General features: G+C 35.7%; 1 protein-coding gene across 8 annotated transcripts in view; it reads left to right on the top strand.

Annotated features, from left to right (window-relative positions):
* Nucleotides 1-18023, top strand: part of ZZZ3 (zinc finger ZZ-type containing 3) — a 111245-nt gene extending 93222 nt beyond the window's left edge. For 6 of the 8 annotated variants that reach the window (XM_032870142.1, XM_032870140.1, XM_032870141.1 and 3 more), the window contains 9 exons: nt 2251-2398; nt 2483-2598; nt 3472-3543; nt 4566-4667; nt 5291-5386; nt 7899-8051; nt 13094-13228; nt 16323-16423; nt 16736-18023. In XM_032870142.1, coding sequence (XP_032726033.1) covers nt 2251-2398; nt 2483-2598; nt 3472-3543; nt 4566-4667; nt 5291-5386; nt 7899-8051; nt 13094-13228; nt 16323-16423; nt 16736-16880 — 1068 coding nt within the window. In that variant the 3' untranslated portion in view covers nt 16881-18023. The remainder of the gene's footprint in view (nt 1-2250; nt 2399-2482; nt 2599-3471; nt 3544-4565; nt 4668-5290; nt 5387-7898; nt 8052-13093; nt 13229-16322; nt 16424-16735) is intronic. The other 2 variants (XM_032870144.1, XM_032870145.1) reach the window with 2 other exon arrangements.
* Nucleotides 18024-19811: the final 1788 nt, after the last annotated feature.

Genomic DNA, 19811 nt, shown 5'->3' with positions numbered 1-19811 from the left:
CCTTCATATTCACCTTAAAAAAACAAAACAATAACTTAGTATAGATATTAGTTACCATTTTTTAATGAGTCACAAAAGTGGTCTACCAGGTGTTGAGGGAATAGCCCTGGGGACTTTGTTTCATTTAGTTATATTTATTATTTGGATTTTTCTAGCTATATTATTTACTTGGCAATCATTACTTTCTCTCCATGCTTCAGAACATTGAATATCATAATGAATATGGAATTTATAAGTTGATTTGTTAAAACTTCTAAACTTTTTTGACCCTATATACCTTCTCTATACTGTGAGTCTGCTTAGGTGTTTATTGATTCTACGTTGCCATAATTAAATGTTCCTAGTGCAAAAAGATACAGTACTTATAGTGGTTACTTAAAATTGATTCCACTAAAATAGGTGATGATAGAAAAGTTAATATTAGTAAGCAAATTTACTAACCTTGACCTTACTTTATTCATGTTCTCTAGTGGGCAAAAAAGATGCAATTAGGCTTTTTTACTAGATTGGTATGCAGTTGGTTATTTGTTGGTTTTCCATTTCCAGGTTTAGTTTAGAACTGAATTTCTTTCCACTTTATCTCAGAAACAGAGATGTGATACTGACCTTCTTAACAATTTTTAACCAAAATGTATGCAATTACATTAAATCCAGATACTTAGTAATTGTGAAAGACCTACATTCCTTGGAAAGAAATTTTTCTCCAGGACTTAATTTAGAAGTTTGATTTTTGCATTTTGTGTGTGTGTGCGTGTGTGTTATATATACAGATATTTCGACTTATGATGGGTTATGTCCTGATAAACCCATCTTAAGTAGAAAATATCATAAGTTAAAATGCATTTAATACACCTAACCTACTGAACATCATAGCTTATAGCTCACCGTAAAGGTTCTCGGAACGATTAACATTAACCTCCAGTTGGGCAAAATCATCTACACAAAGCCTGTTTTATAATAAAGTGTGGAATATCTCATGTAATTCATTGAGTACTACTCTGAAAGTTTTAAAAAGGATGGTTGTATGGGTACAGAGTAGTTGTCAGCGTATAGGTTTTTTACCTTTTTGATCCCATGACTAACCAGGAGCTGTGGCTTGCTGCTACTGCCCAGCAGCACAACGGTGTATTGTACTATATATCACTACCCTGGGAAAAGATCAAAATTCAAAATTCGAAGCGTGGTTTCTACTCTATGTGTCACTTTTGCACCATTGTAAAGTTGAAAAATCCTAAAGTTGAACCATTATAAATTAGGTACCATATGTACTTAATTTACTTATTTCTTTAGGTTTACTGTACTAATTAAGTTGTTGACATGTGATTTGTTTAACTGGACATTTAAAAACTAATTGAAATTAAGGAAACCTGTGGTATGTATTGGTATGTAGAATGCAAGGAACATTTAAGGCTTACTCGCATCCTTTGATATTACTGTTACTATTTTAAAAGAGAGTCTTATGCAAAAGTTGAGCCAGTCTAAGCTGTGTACTATTATGATGGTAATAATATAATATATCATAAGCAAAATAAAAATTAAGAATTCTGAGGGGCGCTTGGGTGGCTCAGTGAGTTACGCCTCTGCCTTCGGCTCAGGTCATGATCTCAGGGTCCTACCATTCTGCGAGTTCTTGACAAAAAATATAAACCTATGTAACCCAGATCCATATCTAAAGATATTTATTATAATCTGGTTTTAGTAATTAAGACAACTAATGACATCTCTAAAGATGGTTGGTTAAGTAACTGAATTCCAAGTAGATTCAGTGTGTAGTTTTGATACTCAAGGTGTCATAATTTTTTGTATATGTGGTACGAATTATATATGTGAAAGTAATTGTTTTGTGAATAAGTCATAAACATGGGGGTATATTTAAAATGAATTCTGTGTGTCAAGTCTCGTCTTTTGCAGTCAGACACATTTCATATGCTGTTCTTAAAGGTAAAACCTCTCTTGGTTATTTATGTTTTAAGTGTATTAGTTACAAAGTGCAGTATTTCTATATAGTTCAGCTTTAGAGCTATATCTAAAAATAGTGCTTATGTCTTATTAAATTCATTCTTCTTCTACTTGCTATCATTTTACTATTTAATGTTTAGACTGTATTAACTTTATTGGGTGTTGGATTCAAACAGTGAACAGAAATGCCTAGGTGATGGTAATTTGGATTTGGAGTCCTCTGAAAATTCGGGTGTAATAGATAATTTTTTGAATTGAATTCAGACTGTCACTTTATTTTTTTTCTCCCAGGCTGATATAGGGCTTCCATATCCACAGAGAGTTGTTCAGTTGCCCGAGATTGTATGGGACCAATATACCAATAGCCTTGGGAACTTTGAAAGAGAATTTAAAAATCGTAAAAGACATACTAGGAGAGTTAAGCTAGTTTTCGATAAAGGTAAGAAATTACATGGTAAGAATTTAAATAGAGAAGTATCTGGCAGTCTTACTTTAATAATCCTATACATGGTCTTCTTTTTAGTAGGTTTACCTGCCAGACCAAAAAGTCCTTTAGATCCTAAGAAGGATGGAGAGTCCCTTTCATATTCTATGTTGCCTTTGAGTGATGGTCCTGAAGGCTCAAACAGTCGTCCTCAGGTAAACAGTATAAAGCTTTGGAGCAGGAAAATTTGAACTATAGACAAACTATTTTAACATTTCCTGGTTTGTATTCTTAAAATTTAAGCAGTCTTTCACTGAAGATAGTGGGGATATGAACTTTGAAGTTAAGAGAAATCTGGGTTGGAATCCCAGCTCTGCTACTTACTAGCTGTGGAATGTCAGATGTCATTTACATTAAAGCCTCCAAGCTGCAGTTTTGTTTTGTATGGGATTAATATTACCTGTGTTGTAGAGTTCTGTGAGGATTAAATGAGTAGTACATGTAACATGCCCCCTACAGTGTGTGACATGTACCCTTTTATCCTAAAAATAAGAGGTCTGTGCAGTGTTTTTTAACCAGAATTTGAGTCCTGGCTTGCCATTAGTAGTTAAATGAACCTTAATAGACATGTGGGTTCAGAATGGAAAAGTAAGGTTTCCTTTTCTTTAAGATGAAGTTGCTGTCATATGTACTATAGGATTGCTAGGAGTATAAAATCCAAGTGAAATAAAGGAAGATGAAAACATTTTGTAAACAATTTAAAAAATACACATTAAATAATAAATTTACTAAAATATTTTGAAATTAATAAAAAAATTCCACGATATGGGGGGTGTCTGAGTAGCTTTGTTGGTTAAGACCTGCCTTCGGCTCAGGTCATGATCCCAGGGTCCTGGGATTGAACCCCACATCGGGCTCTTTGCTCAACAGGGAGCCTTTTTCCTCTCTCCCTCTGCTGGTCTCCCTGCTTGTGCTCTCTTTCTCTCAAATAAATAAAATCTTAAAAAAAAATCTACGATGTGTTTTAGTTAGCTACAATCAAATGGTAGTCTTTGTTATTTTTGACAAAAGCCATATTTTATATACAGATGATAAGAGGACGCCTTTGTGATGATACCAAACCTGAAACATTTAACCAACTGTGGACTGTTGAAGAACAGGTAATATTTCTAAATTGTGTAGGTTAAAGAAAAAAGGTTCAGATATGAGTCCAGATTATGACTAAAGTGTATATTATTGTAGATGATCCTTCTTAACTAAGAACTGAAAATATTAAACTTATTTCCGTATACTTTTTTTTTTTCACACTTCAAGAATTTTGGATTCTGAGAATCTATGAATTCCAGTTAGGGGATGATTTTTAAAGGAGTCTGGGTTCTAGGAGGGGGATTGAAAAAGAGTGAAATGGGTAGAATAAAGTGTTTGTAATATAGCTTTGAAGGAGAGAAGGACCTGGGGCCACATAAAGCAGTGTGTCAAAGTGAATTCTTGTTTTTATTATGGAGGGGAGCTGACAAAGCCACGGCAGAGTATTCTGTTACGGTTTGGCATGTGGCTAGGATTATTCATGGGTAAGGTTTGTGACACATCTCTTTTTCATATGAGGATTAACTCCAGAGCTATAATGAGTTCAGCAGTTTATGAGAAGATTTAGGAAATTCATTTCAAGCATCTAGATTATTCTGCATCTTTAGAACTGTGGGACAATTTAGGGGATAAGTAAGAATTTAAAAATCAGATATTTGAATGGAACACCACATGTGGAAAGGAGGGAAAAGTCCCTTAAATGTTCTATCTAAATCCGAATGAATTTAGATATTTTTGTCAAATCTATAGGGGCAAACCCATACATAGTCTCGCAAGAAAATATGGTAAGTGGAAATCATTAAGATGTATAAAGTATTAATTAAATTTGGGGGGTACTGTGTTTTTACTTAAGTGAATAGAAAATCTTACACAAGGTTTTCCATAGATTCATTCTCTAATCTCATTTTTCCTGTGAAGTCTTAATTTCCTTAATAGAAATTTTTCCTACTACGAGGATTTCTAGTGACCTAACCCCAAAAATTGGGGAGGGAGATAGTTGAAAAGGAAGTGTGAATGTATTTATTCATTTATGTAAATATATTTATTTATGGAATTCAGTATTAAACTTTATTAAATTTGGTCTTCTGTTTCTTAGAAAAAGCTTGAACAGCTACTCCTAAAATACCCTCCTGAAGAAGTAGAATCTCGACGCTGGCAGAAGATTGCAGATGAACTGGGTAATAGGACAGCCAAACAGGTAATTGAGGAGATGGTCCCATATTGTTGGCATGTTTTGATAGTTTTTTGGTGAAAGATAATGCAGCTGACATCAAATCTGCTACATCATTTTTTAGCTACACAATGCTATAACACAGTTTTGGGTGTTTTTTTTTTTTTTTATTTCTGAAACAACTTGAGATAATTCTGCTTCAGTCATTACTGAAACATTAGAATGTAATGTAACTTAGTGTCTCTTGAATGTTTAGTGAGTTGTATACTTTCTGGTTAGACTGTGCTGATAGATTTGTAACATATATAGAAGTAATTCTTTGGTTGTCTTTCTAAAAAAAAATCTATCAGTTTTCTTCACATTATCGTTGAGATTAATAGATGTGTTTTGGTATGAGCATAAGCATTCATTAGTGGAAAATATGTATTTGGCTTTGGAGTCAAGCATATTTCCTGTATTTTAATGATTTTTTTGCTCTAGATTTTAAAATATAACTGTATTTGTTGGCAGTTTAAAATTATTTCTAGATTTATGATAAATTTTAAATTGTTAGCATTCATTAAGACACACAGGTATATTTTAATTTTAGAAAAATATTGAGGTATTGCATGTCTTGTAATTATGTTAAATGGCTTGTCATATTTCCTTAGGTTGCTAGCCGAGTGCAGAAATATTTCATAAAACTAACTAAAGCTGGCATTCCAGTCCCAGGCAGAACACCAAACTTATATATATACTCCAAAAAGGTAAAATAAATAAATAAATAAATAAAAATAGAGAAAGTAAACTTTAGACCTTAGATTAAACTTAAAGTCAGAATTGCTGTGTAAAAGTGTAGGCATTTATCAGAACAAAGTTGTTTTATTTTTAAAATCTGACTTACTCTAATCATTTTGTTATACTGGTCATGGACACAGGGTAGGATTCTGTTATTGCTACTCCATGAAATTGAATGACCTTTATGTTCATTATTTTCTTAGGAATAGGTTAGTTTATGTGAGCGGGTACTACTTGAAAGATGTAGACTAAATGTATATCAGAAAGGCCTTTGTGATGTTAAAAATTTTAGGGGTGTTTGACTCTTCATTAAACACAATGAGTTTCTGTTTTTAGATATGCTACATAAATACAAAAATAGAAATGTTTATTAAAATATACTATTTAATCCTCACTATAACTCTAGAATTGTAGGTGGTATTACCACTTTCACTTGCACTTTACTAATAATAGTTAGCTTTATTCTGTTATTGAATGTTCTATGTCAGGTACTGTTCTATAGCACCCCCCTTTTAAAATTTTAATTAAAGTGGGGAAGAGGGAGAAGGGGGTTTGGGGCAGAGAGGGAGGGAGAGAGAGGATCCCAAGCAGGTTCCATGCCCAGCATGGAGCCTGACATGGGAATCGATCCCACAATCCTTGAGATCATGATCTGGGCTGAAAGCAGGAGTCGGACACTTAGCTGACTACGCCACCCAGGCACCCTTACAGTGTTTTTATAGATGAGAAAACTAGGCCTTGGCAGACCTGGCTGGCTCAGCAGGTAGAGCATGTGACTTGATCGCAGGGTTGTGAGTTTGAGTCCCTTGTTAGGTATAGAGATTACTTTAAAATATGGCCTTAAACAAAACAAAACAAAACAAGACAAAAAAACAGCTAGGCCTTAAGGTAAATGGAGTCAGTTGAGTCTAAGAACCACTGACCTCTGATTGTGATCCCAGGCCTTTTCTACTATTCTCTGCTACTCTTTACAGTGAAAAAGCTCTTACCCTTTTCCTGCATAGACCACTGCATCAAATTGTAGCCAATTTTTTGCTTTAATTGCAAAAACTAAAGCACACAATTGGCCTCTTTTATTTCCTGCTGTTTCCTCTCCACCACCACTGCCACCCTTCACATGAGAAGGTAAAGGCGCATCTGATGCTATTACCCTTCTCTATTACAGCTTCCTTATTGTTTTATGTGATTTTACATTAAGAATATTGTCTGTACAGCTCCGTGTTTTACAAGTTTTGTTTATCGTCTTTTTACCAAGTTTTGGAAGCTTGTTTTAATTTGTCAGTTGATTTAAATATTTTGGATTCCCCCCAATGTAGCATTACTTGTATCAGATATGTAGAGTTCATCTTGTAACTTTGGAATGTTGGAACCTTGATATTTAATTCAACAGCTCTAATTTTCATGGTTAGTTTCCAAGTTAACTTTAGATGTGTTGGACACCTTATATTTTCATAGCTAAGACTAGGAATGATAAAGGAATATTAAAGAAACCTAAATGTTGGGGCGCCTGGGTGGCTCAGTGGATTAAAGCCTCTGCCTTCGGCTTGGGTCGTGATCCCGGGGTCCTGGGATGAGGCCCGCATTGGGCTCTCTGCTCAGCGGGGAGCCTGCTTCCCCCTCTCTGCCTGCTTGTGATTTCTGTCCGTGAAAGAAATTTAAAAAATCTTTAAAAAAAAAAAAGGGAAAGAAAGAAACCTAAATGTGTTCCCTCCTTTGGGTGCACTGAATTTTAAGTTAGCATTTTAACTATAGCAATGTAGCCCAGCCACTGACACAGCGATTCTTCCCATGGTTAGAGTTTTGAGTCTTGGAACAGTGAAATGATGGTTCTGCCTGTAGCTGAGGTTATTCTTTGTGGCTGTACTTTGTGTCTGTGAAGAGAAGCAGTCTGTACAGTGGTTTGAGAGTGAGGGCTTTGGTCCCTCACAGGCTTAGTTTATAATCTTGGTTCTACCACTATTAGCTGCAGCACCCTGAACAAGAAACGTAGCCTCCATCTTTAAATTAGAGGTGATAGAGGAGTGCTGTGAGGATTAGATGACATTGACGTACAGTAAACAATCAGCGTTAGATAGGATTTTTAGACATTTGTTGTGTTGTGGAAGTGTTTTTTACTTGATTGTTTATATCTGGCTTAGGCTATGTGATCCTCCCTGATCTTCTGTAAGATGCCTGGAAGAGGAGTGTTCAGCATTTGAATATCAAGAGTGTGATCAATGCTGGGGATCCATATACAAGCTAGATAGCAGTGATCTGTTGTACTGTTGTTGGGATATCCCCCTATATATTTTTTTTTAAATCTAGTTGTCCTTTTAAAATTCTAGGTAATATAGAAAAAAAAACAACCACATAAGATTATGCTGAAGAATAGAGCTGAAATCTTTTTAATAGATAGATTTGGAGGGAAGTAATAGTTATATTTGAGCATCTTTGATTCTTTTCATGATTTTCCAATGTCTCAATTAAATTTTTTTTTCTTAGTCTTCAACAAGCAGACGACAGCACCCCCTTAATAAGCATCTCTTTAAACCTTCCACTTTCATGACTTCCCATGAACCACCAGTATATATGGATGAAGATGATGACCGATCCTGTTTTCATAGCCACATGAGCACTGCTGTTGAAGAGGCATCAGTAAGTGACCGATTTATATAAAATACATATTTATCTATGTGTTATACAGATCAGGGTACAGAATGAGAGCACCAGAATTTTTAAATTATTCCTACCCTTCAGAGAATGTTGGTTTCTTTTAATTACCAGTCAGAATTATGGGCTTTTTAAAAAACAATATATTGTTAAAAATAAAAACAATACATTGTTAAATTGTTATATATTAATAATATATATCATTATATTATTATATATTTAGATATAACATGTAAATGAGAGGAAACTTATAAACATGCAAAAAATAGAATAGTATAATGAAATATATATGTACTATATATAATAATAAAAGAAATTTTTTGAATCTGTGCAAAAATAGAATAGTGTAATGAACCCACATGCATCTGTCACCCAACTTCAATAGTTATTATCTTGTTGCAATCTTATTTTCATCTGTATTTCTTACCCACTTCCATCCTGGGTTATTTTGGAGCAAGTCCCAGACATAACAGAATATTACTACCATGTTTATAAAAAGGTAATTCTTTATACGATCAAACATGCGCTCAGTTCACATTTCCCCAGTCATAAATTACAATAGATTTCCTCCTTTTCTCCTTCCCTTCCCACCACCCTTTTCTCCTCTTAAGACATTTTTGTTGAAAAAGTGAGTCATTAGAATTTACCACTGTGTGTATTTTGTTTGCTTCTGCTTATTGTCAGCTCTTCTGTCTTTCTATTCCCTGAATTTTTTGTAAATTGATAGTAGGTCTAGATAATTGGTGTCGCTTAGAAATTCTGTTTTTCTGCTCCCTGGATTTTCTATAAATTAAAAGTAGGTCTAGATAATTGGCCAGATTCAGATTTGTTTTTTATATTGTTTTTTAAGACTTACTTATTTGAAAGAGAGAAGTGGGGTGGGAGGGAGAGCATGAGCATAGGGTGTAGGAGCTGAGTGGGAGAGAGAGTTTTAAGCAGATTCCATGCGGAGCACAGAGCCTAATGCCTGGCTCGATCTCATGACCCTGAGATCACAACCTGAGCCAAAACCAAGAGTCAGACTTTTTCTTTCATTCTTTTTTTTTTTTTTTTTTGTAAAATTTTATTTATTGGGGCACCTAGGTGGCTTAGTTGTTGGGCATTTGCTTTTGGCTCAGGTCATGATCCCAGGGTGCTGGGATCAACCCCTGCATTGGGCTCCCTGCTCAGTAGGAAGCCTGCTTCTCCCTCCCCAAGCCCCCTGCTTCTGTTCCCTCTTCACTGTGTCTCTGTCAAGTAAATAAATAAAATCTTTAAAATTTTTTTTCTTTAAATTTATTTATTTGAGAGAGAGCACAAGCCGGGGGAAGGGCAGAGGAAGAGGGAGAAGCGGACTGCCCGCTGAGCAGGGAGCCTGGACTCAGGGCTCTGTCTCAGCACTTCGAGATCATGAGCTGAAGGCAGACGCCTAACAGACTGCGTCCCCCAGATTTGTTTGTTAGGGCAAGCAGGACTCCTTCATGTGTACTTTCATCAATCTATTTGTCTTTTTTGTTTTTTGAACATAGTAGATTCATTAATTCATTTGATGTTATAAAATAGTGATAGTCTTGTATTTCCTCATTATTTATTTGAGAGACTATTCTGCGAAGTAACCCCCTCTTCATCAACTTTTTGTTTACCCGAAGGTACATATGGAAAAGGCAGTGTAACTGCTTGATTGTTCCCTTTATTTTCTTATTTTTAAAATGATTGAGGGGCATCTGGGTGGTGCAGTTGGTTAAACATCCAACTCTTGATCTTAAGCTCAGGTCTTAATCCCAGTGTTGTCAGTTCAGGTCCCTTGTTGGGCTCCATGCACTTTATAAAAAGAAGAAAACGAAGTACTTTATTTAGATTTGGAGTTTAAGCGGAGGAACTCAAAAGAAGTGGTAGTCAGGTTGGCATTAAAGGATGAACAAAATTGAGCCAGGTGAGGAGTAGATGAATATATGTAGTAGATTGAATTTGATTTAACTTTTGTTTGGTTGATTTAATTAATTTATTTTAAAATGAGAACCAGTTTAAATCAGTCTGATTATTTTGAAATAGCTATTCAAATGTATATTTATGAAGCTACTAGTGGTAAAATTTACAGATTTCAGTTTCTCTTCAGAAAGGCATTATTTAGAGACAGAATATGATTACATGTATGTACTTCCATACACTTTTAAAATCTGTACACTATTTTAGCCTTATCTGGAATTAGTCATAGTATTTCCCCTTTAAGTAAACTTGAAAATAATGATAACAAGGAACTCTGTTTATGGGTATTTAAAAAAATTTTTAATTGTGATAAATACATAACAACCTTTAATTTACCATCTTGACTAGTTTTAAGTGAATAGTTTAGTAGTGTTAAGTACACTGACATTTTTGTGCAACCAATCCCCAGAACTCTTTAATTCCTGGAAAACTCAGAACCATTTAACAGCACCTCCCCATTGCCTCCTCCCAGTGTTTGGCAGCTACCATTCTACTTTGTTTTTATGAATTTGGCTACTCTGGGTACCTCAGAATCGTGCAGGTTTTGTCCTTTCTTGACTGGCTTATGTCACTTAACATAATGTATTCAAGATTCCTCCATCTCATAACATGTATCATTGTTTCCTTTTTAAAGCTGAATAATATTTCGGGGTATGTATATACCACGTTTTGTTTTTTGGTTCATCTGTCAATGGTACGTTTTGCTTTCACCTTTTCGCTATTGTGAATAATGCTGCCATGAACATAGGTGTACAAATAGCTGTTAAGAGTCCCTGCATTCGGTTCTTTTGGGTATATACCCAGAAGTAGAATTGCTAGATCCATATGTTAATTCTCCATTTAATTTTTGAGGAACCGCCATACTGTGTTCTGTAGTGGCCGTAACATTTTACTTACTCACCAACAGTGCACAAGAGTTTCAGTTTCTCTGCATCCTTGCCAACACTTGTTGTTTTCTTCTTCTTTTTTTTTTCCTTTGGCTAGTAGCCATCCTGCTGGTTATAAGGTGATTTACCTTTTCTTAGTCTTGTTGGCCAAATTTAATAGTATCCTTAGACCTAAAACGCAAATTAAAAAATTTGGCAGTTTTTATTCTGTATTTGCTTAAAATATATCTGAATTTAATAAATTTCATTATAAGATTTCTTACCCCATTATTTGGTTAGGCCACATTGTATTTATTAGTGTTACATATTTATTATATTACTTATGTTGTCATCCTCAGTGCTGACATAGGCAGGGAATTTAACATCTTTAATTGACAAGAATTTGAAATGGGTGAAAGATAGTGTGAGATTATAAAGAATCTTTTGTTAGCTGAGGACTTGGGAGTTGTCTCTGTAGGTAGTTATGAAGTCATTGGGAGATTTTAAGCCATTGTGGGGCTTGAGGAAAGAGTGAATACTCTAGAGAGCAATTTGAAAGATTTTATTATTTTTTTTAAGGATTTTATTAATTTATTTGACAGAGAGAACAAGCAGGGGGAGCAAGAGGTAGAGGGAGAGGGAGAAGCAGGCCCCCCGTGGAGCAGGGAGCCCAATGTAGGACTCAATTCCAGGACCCTGGGATCATGACCGGGGCTGAAGGCAGATGCTTAACTGACAAAGCCACCCAGGCACCCCTGAAAGATTTTATAAAGTATTAAGTAGTGACAGATTTTGATGGGTTAGATAAAAGAGTGAAAAATTAAGAATAACTCTTGGATTTAGGCCTTAGGCTGCTTTGTGTATAAGGAGTTAGTTAAATATTGAGAAAAATCTGGGTTCAAGTTGCCTGACTTTGCAACTAATTAACTATGTGACCTTGTGTAAATGTTATAATTTCTGTAAACACCAGTTTCCTTGACATAAAAGAAACACTGTAGTTAGTAATACCTAACATGAGGAACAGGAGGAATGGGAGGGGTAGGAGTTGTCTGGATCAGAACTGATAGAATATGGATATGGTCAGTGAATTGGAGATGCTTACAGGAACACTGTGGAAATTAGTGACCGTGGGATCAGTCATGAGGTAGCAAAGGAAAAGAAATAGAACATTGATGGCAGAGCGCAAATAAATTGGGAGAATAAGTCAGAAGCAGTTAGTGATTGGTCTGTCAACTTCAGCTTCATATATTTATGTTGTTTTTAGTATTCTGTTTTTTATACTCTATTCTAAATAATCATCTTTTGTAATTTAGTTTATCCCCGTGGGTAAGACAGGAATGTACTGACTTGGTCATTGGCACTACAGAGCAGAGATTAGTTTGCTCATTGTTTAGAAAATATTACATTTATTTGAGGAAGCATAAAAGTCTTTTAGAGAAGAGGAGCTTCCTGCAGATCAGGTAGAAGTAGATTATAAGGAGTATCTCAGGTAGGCATTAATGTGTTGGAATGGGGTTGAGTCTGCATTAATGTGTAACAGAGATGGGAATCATCCCCTGGTACTTTGTTAGGTGGCCTACTACAACTCAATGTTACTGTTGCATTAAGAAGCCCTCCAGGGGCGCCTGGGTGACACAGTCAGTTAAGAGGCCAGCGCTTGGTTTTGGCTCAAATTGTGATCTCGGGCTTGTGAGAGCAAGCCCCACGTCGGGCTCTCTGCCGAGTGTGGAGTCTGCTTGGAACTCTTTCTCCTTCTCCTTGTGCTACTCCACCGCCTCAAATAAATAAATGAAGATTTTTCAAAAAAAAAAAAAAAAAAAAAGCCCTCCAAAAATATATTAGTCTAAAATATTGCTAAAAGCAGACTAATTTTTTATGAGTCCTTAAGGTGAGGTATCTTAAAAGTGAAAAACATTTTGTTAATAGAAAAAATACCTATGTCAGTATTTCTTTCTTTTTCTTTTTTTTTTAAAGACTATTTATTTGAGAGAGCAGAAGCTGGGGAAGTACCAGAGAGAGAGAGAGAAGCAGGGAGCCTGATCTGGGGCTTGATTCCAGGACCTCCGGGATCATGACCAGAGCCGAAGCCAGATGCTTAACTGACTGAGCCACCCAAGCACCTCTGTGTTAGGATTTCTTGTACTCAGTTAATTTTAATTATCAAACATTTTTGTTTTCTCTTTTATTCTTTATTAGGATGAAGAAAGTATTCCTATTGTGTATAGGAATTTACCTGAATATAAGGAACTATTACAGTTTAAAAAGTTAAAGAAGCAGAAACTCCAGCAGATGCAAGCTGAAAGTGGATTTGTACAACATGTGGGCTTCAAGGTAAATTCTACTGTTTATTCAAATTTTGAAAGGGTAATAAGAGATATTTAAGATAGTTTCTGGAGTTTTAAATTCCAGACTTCCCAGCACACAGATAAAAGTAAGTTTAGCTCTAGTCCTATTTATTTAACTATAGTGTGTTAGGTACTTGAATAGGTTTATGATTCAGTGGAAAGAAGACAAACATAGAGGCATCTATATTTTGAAGTAAAATATGAGATTTTTTTGTCTAGCTATTTCTCTTTCTTACTTCCATCTTTACTGAGATATAATTGACAGAAATTGTATATATTTAAGGTGTACACAGTTTTAAGTACAAAAATACTATCTCATATTTGTATGTGTGTGGTGACAACACTTACTGTATACTCCTTTAGCAAATTCCAAGTATATATACTGTATTATTAATCCCATGCTGTACCTTAGATCTTTAGAATTCACTTAAACCTTATAATTGAAAATTCGTATCACTTGACTAACATCTCTCCATTTCTCCCATCTCCCAACCCCGGGCAACCACCATTCTACTCTCTGTTTCTATGAGTTTGAGTTTTTTGTTTTCTTATATAAGTGAGGGCGTATATAGTGTTCACTTATATAAGTGAGCACTTGTTCCTTTCCGTGGTTTATTTTACTTAGCAAAATGTCCTCTACTTTCTCATCCATGTTGTCACAGATGGCAGGATTTCTTTCTGTTTTGTGGCTGAATAATACTCCCATCGTGTGTGTGTGTGTGTGTGTGTGTGAGAGAGAGAGAGAGAAGGAGAGAGAGATTTTCTTTATCCTTTCATCTGTCAGAGCTGTTTCTCTTTTTGTTGCTGTTGTTCATAGATGAGAAATTTCTTTTCCTCTTCCAGTCTAGTTGAAGTACATCCATTCATTCCAACCAATTTTGAAATACCAGTTATGTTCAAGACACTTTGCTTAAGTGCTAGGGACTCAGTAGTAAACAAGATGGACTTGATTTCTGTCATTCTGCTTTCTTCTCATAAAGAATTTAGTTAAATTAGTAAAATAGCTGACTATGACTAGAGAGCATACTGGAGAGTAGTGAGGCTATTGAGGTGCCTTGGAAATTTGCAGAGGAGTTTAACTTTCCTTAAAGGGTTGGGGAATCTTTGAAGGAGTTTAGGCAGAGGGTAATAAGAAATTTACAATTCAGAAAAATCATTCCTATTACTTATACTATTAGTATTGATAATCTTTAGGAAGGCAGAGGGGTTAGAGTGGATGATCTCTGACTACTATATTGTTAAATTTTGCAAACAGTAATGTATTCATGTGTGTTATTTATGTAATTGAAAAAAATTAAGTGATGGAGAGGATGATCATTCTGGACTTAGTATGGAGAATGGATAAGAAGGCAAGGCTGGAGGCAGGGAGACTGGCTAGAGACTCTTCTGGTTATTTAGACAAAAGATGAAACTGTCCTGGGCTTGATTGTTGGCTGTGGAAATCGAGAGAGATTGACAAGTTTGAGAACACTTTTGGCTTTAGAATTAACTATATTTGATGAGATTGGAGGAAGTAAAATGAGACCAAGAACTATAGAGTTGCTTGTAGTGGTTACATAAACATACCGATATGTGCTGTGACTGATAACACAGAAACTTAAAATTATTATACTTCTGAACTTCTAGTATGGCCATTAGCCAGACTGTATTAAATGATTTTTTTCTCTTGGTCTTTCCATAACCCTGCTTCTCCATTAGAAATTTTCCTAATTGTTATCTCTGGCCTTTCAAGAGGAAACTCTCCACTTCTCAAAATTACGCTGTAAGACCCAGCTGTGGCTTGTTTACTTATCTGTCAGCTGCTCTAGTTGGCCTGATTATCAGAGAAACTAGAAATGAGATTTATTTCCAAAATTGTCCAGTAGAGACTTGAGGACTACCAGGATGCCACCACACAGGGGAAGAGTTAGATCTGCCTTTTCTTTATGATGGGCTTTGGTTATTAGGATTATCAGGCTTTGGAGAATAATTCAGCAAGATAAAAGTGTAGAGAATACTTTTGTGTTCACCTGGGTTCACAAATGATAGCTTGTTCAATAGTTCTGTAATATATTTGTATACTTTTAACTATGGCATTAAATCAGTGGTTTTTTTTTTTTTTTGAAGATTTTATTTATTTGACACAGAGAGAGAGATCACAAGTAAGCAGAGAGGCAGGCAGAGAGTGAGAGGGGGAAACAGGCTCCCTGCTGAGCAGAGAGCCCGATGGGGGGCTCGATCCCAGGACCCTGAGATCATGACCTGAGCCGAAGGCAGAGGCTTAACCACTGAGCCACCCAGGCACCCAAATCAGTGGTTTTCAATTACAATCATTGTACACAGGTCTGAGGTCCCTTTAAAGTAAAGAGTTATTAATAAAATGTCCAGATTTGCAGGTGATTTACTTAAAATTTTAAAAAGTGAGTTAAAGAGTAAACTTCGCATGATGAGCACTGAGTAATGTATAGAATTGTTGCATCACTATATTGTACACCTGAAACTAATAGAACGCTCCATATAACTATACTGGAATTAAAATAAAAAACTTTTAAAAATTTTAAAAAGCAAATTAGGGGTGCCTTGGTGTCTCAGGCGGTTAAGCATCTGCCTTTGGCTCAGTTCATGATCCCAGGCTCCTGGGATTGAGCCCCACATCAGGCTCCCTGCTCAGCAGGTAGCCTACTTCTCCCTCTCCCTCTGCCTTCTTCTCCCCCTGCTTGTTCTCTCTCTCTCTCTCTGTGTGTGTGTGTGTGTCAAATAGATGAACAAAATTTAAAAAATAATAATAAATAAAAGAACTGAATGACTTACCACACCTTAAAAAAATAAAAATAAAAAGTAAAATAAAGCATATTCAAGGTTATCCCTAAGTTATTATAATGTATGTGTCACCCAGCTGTACATCCATCTTGAATGGGTGGAATTTCTGCTAGTTTGCTAGAAATTGTATCTGATTTACAACGATTTTTGTGGTATGCTACTGTCTAGTGCATGGGGAAAGAGGAGAGGATGTTTTTATGTATATTTTGTGTTTCCCAGTAGGAAAAAAAAGGCTTTGAAACAGTGTAGCTTAATATTTTTTCTCTCTGAAACATTTACAGTGTGATAACTGTGGCATAGAACCTATCCAGGGAGTTCGGTGGCACTGCCAGGATTGTCCTCCAGAAATGTCATTGGATTTCTGTGATTCTTGTTCAGACTGGTAAGTGTTTTCTTTATGATGGGTCTCACATTTTGACAAAGAGCTTTTCAGCCACTAGTGAATTTGATTTCCAGACTACTTAGAGAATGACAACATTTAGTGGATTAAACCTTGTTGTTCTAGGCAATTAAGAAATTTTCTTGAATTATACCACATCTCAAATAACTTTCTATTAGAGATTTTGATAGGTTAATGGATTTAAACATGTAGAACTGTGAGGAAGTTTTGTAATATCTAGACAAAAATTCATCCAGTGCCATCTAATGATATGTCTCTGTGTGTGTGTGTGTGTGTGTGTGTGTTTCTTTGCAGCCTTCATGAAACAGATATTCACAAGGAAGATCACCAGTTAGAACCTGTTTATAGGTCAGAGACATTCTTAGACAGAGACTACTGTGTGTCACAGGGCACCAGTTATAATTACCTTGACCCAAACTACTTTCCAGCAAACAGATGACATGGAAGAGAACATCATATACTAGTCCTCTTCAACACATAGCAATGGTATCATTGTGAATTATGTGCACAGTTTGGAAAGATTCTCTGCTTTCCCTGAAATGACACTCACAGCATGACAGCTTCCTGAGTGTTCTCGTCAAGTCCAGCTCTGCACCGTTGTGGCTCTAGATCACTGTTCAGCAGCTGAACATTCCTGGTGAGCAAAGGGTTTCCCTGGTGAATTTCTCACCACCACCCTAAAGCCTTTTAGGTGGTGATCTTAACTGGGTGAGATGGAAACGAGAGCACACATTAAAGAGAGTAAATTCCAAAGGTTTCAAAGAACTCGGTCATAAATAGGATAATGAGAAGACAAAGTATTTATCTTAAAACAGTTTAGTAGCTTTCAGTTTTGTGAAAATAGTTTTCGGCACAGAAGCTGACTTCTTAGACAAAGTTTTAACCAATGATGGTATTTGCTTCTAGGATATACACTTTAAAAGAACTCACTGTCCCAGTGGTGGCCACTGATGGCCTTTAGTACATCGGAGCTGCTTAACCATATTGATGTCTAATTTCTTTTAACCACAATGAACTGTCCTTGTTACCAACAGCGAAGCACTACAGGAGGCAGCTGTGGCATTGCTTCCTTAACCAGCTCATGGTGTGTGAATGTTATACAACTGTCACTCAGATATATTTTTTAAATGTAATGTTATATAAGATGATCATGTGATGTGTACAAACTATGGTGAAAAGTGCCAGTGGTAGTAACTGTGTAAAGTCTCTAATTCACACCATTAATTCCTTTAAAATACACAGCCTTCTGCCTCTGTATTTGGAGTTGTCAGTGCAACTCATCAAAGAAAACTGCCTAATATAAAAATCATATATATGGTAATAATTTCCCTCTTTTGTAGTCTGCACAAGATCCATAAAAGATTGTATTTTTATTACTATTTAAACAAGTGATTAAATTTAGTCTGCGCAGTGAGCAAGAGTTCACATGCATTCTTTTATACTGCTGGATTTTGTTGTGCATCATTTAAAACATTTTGTATGTTTCTTCTTATCTGTGTATACAGTATGTTCTTGAATAATGTTCATTTGTCAGGAGAACTGTGAGAAATAAACTATGTGGATACTGTCTGTTTATATTATAGAATGCTTGTTGTGACTTCCTTTTGGTTAGATTCTGGATTTTTTTAACTAGTGTTGAAACAACAACAACATTTTTTTTAAGGGGTTGCTTTACCTGTCTGTCCTTTAAAAAGAGTAAGAACTGTAGTATTATGGAAATGTTTGAATGTGAGAAGGTCTGTGAAAAGATGTAACATTTTCACTCTCTGTGTGCTGAGACACTAAACTAAAGTAGGCTACAAAAAGAACACATACCATGGTTAAAGAAAATGGGTATTATTAATGTCCAGATGTGAAAGCTATACTTAGGCTGAAAAATTTTATTCTTTTTGATGAAAGTAAGCCCCCTTCATGTGTCTAATTTAATCAGGTGGTTTTTGAAGATCATGGTATTCACTGGCAATTACCAGTGACTCTCGGAAGAGATGGTATAAGTATTCTAAGATTAAATATTAATTATCACCTTATTTTTAGAGTTTTTTCCAATTTTAAGTCAAGGGGACATTATTTACTAGTCCTTCAATGTGTTGTGAGGTACTAAAATCATACCTTCAGTTTTTTTTTAATTAAAAAGGTAGTATAACTTTAAATATAGAAATATAAGGGTTTTATTTTAGTCTTTTTTTTAAAGATTTTATTTATTTGACAGAGAGAGACAGCAAGAGAGGGAACACAAGCAGGGGGAGTGGGAAAGGGAGAAGCAGGCTTCCCGTTGAGCAGGGAGCCTGATGGGGGGCCTCGTCCCAAGACCCTGGGATCATAACCTGAGCCAGAGGCAGACGCTTAATGACTGAGTTACCTAGGTGCCCTGAAATATGAGGGCTTTAAAGTAATATATTGATTAAAGATTATTGATGATGTTGATAAAATATACTGCATCAGAAAGAACAGGAAATGGACTTAGCTTAACCTCTCACCCTGGAATTATTAGTTGGGAGAAGAGGGAATCATTAACATTTGGGCATTTTGATACTAAATGTTAAGTGAATATGCCAGGAGTTCTACCTTCAACTTGTAGCAAGACAGCAGCACTTGATTGTAACTTCTGTGTTTTATAGAAATAGTAACAATTGGTTTTGGAGAACCATTCAGGTCCATTCAAAAAGTCCCATAAAGTATAAAGTATGCTTTGGAAGAGGGCTGTGTCTAATACAATTCTGATGTAAACAATACACTAAATAAATCCACTTAAATATGGATTTATTTTTTTCAAGATTTGAGAACTTTGAATGGCAAAGGGGATTATTTTCTGCTTGAGTAAAGATATGTTTATTTTGCATTTTCCAGCTCCAAGCATATAGTCCTCCTGGCTTCAAAATGCTGTAAAGGGTATAGTAGTAGTAACATGGTGTCCTTTTAATTTGCTGACTGCAGGAGTGGGCAAGGCTGTCTTTTCAAGTAGTCCTTCCATCTCCTATAAGGAAGTATTCGCTTTAAGAGATAACATAGTAAGTGCTATTCAGGAGGTCAGATTTATTTCCTGAGATATGTTCAAGTTATTTGCTAAGAACTGAAGTAATTTTGAAGAACACCAAAACCACTGCTCTAACGTTTAGGCAGAGGAGGTTTTGATTGGTGTGGTGTGCACTAATAGTAATAGTAATAATTCAGTGCTTACTATGTGCCAAGCAAGCACATGGTAGCAAATTTAATTCTCACTACCTTAGGAGAAAGGTGTGTTGATTATCCTGTTTTCATATGAGGAGATCTAGCCAGAGAGGTTAAATAACTTGCCCACGGTCATATAGTTCATAAAGTTTAACTTAGATGGATTGCTCCAGAGTCACCACCTAGTGTCTGGAGCAAGAAT

The sequence above is a fragment of the Lontra canadensis genome, unplaced genomic scaffold, assembly GCF_010015895.1.
Source record: "Lontra canadensis isolate GAN:19392208 unplaced genomic scaffold, GSC_riverotter_1.0 scaffold40, whole genome shotgun sequence".
Classification (NCBI taxonomy): Eukaryota; Metazoa; Chordata; class Mammalia; order Carnivora; family Mustelidae; genus Lontra; species Lontra canadensis.
Note: the sequence above shows the minus strand (reverse complement) of the source record. Positions and strands in the feature narration are given on the sequence as shown.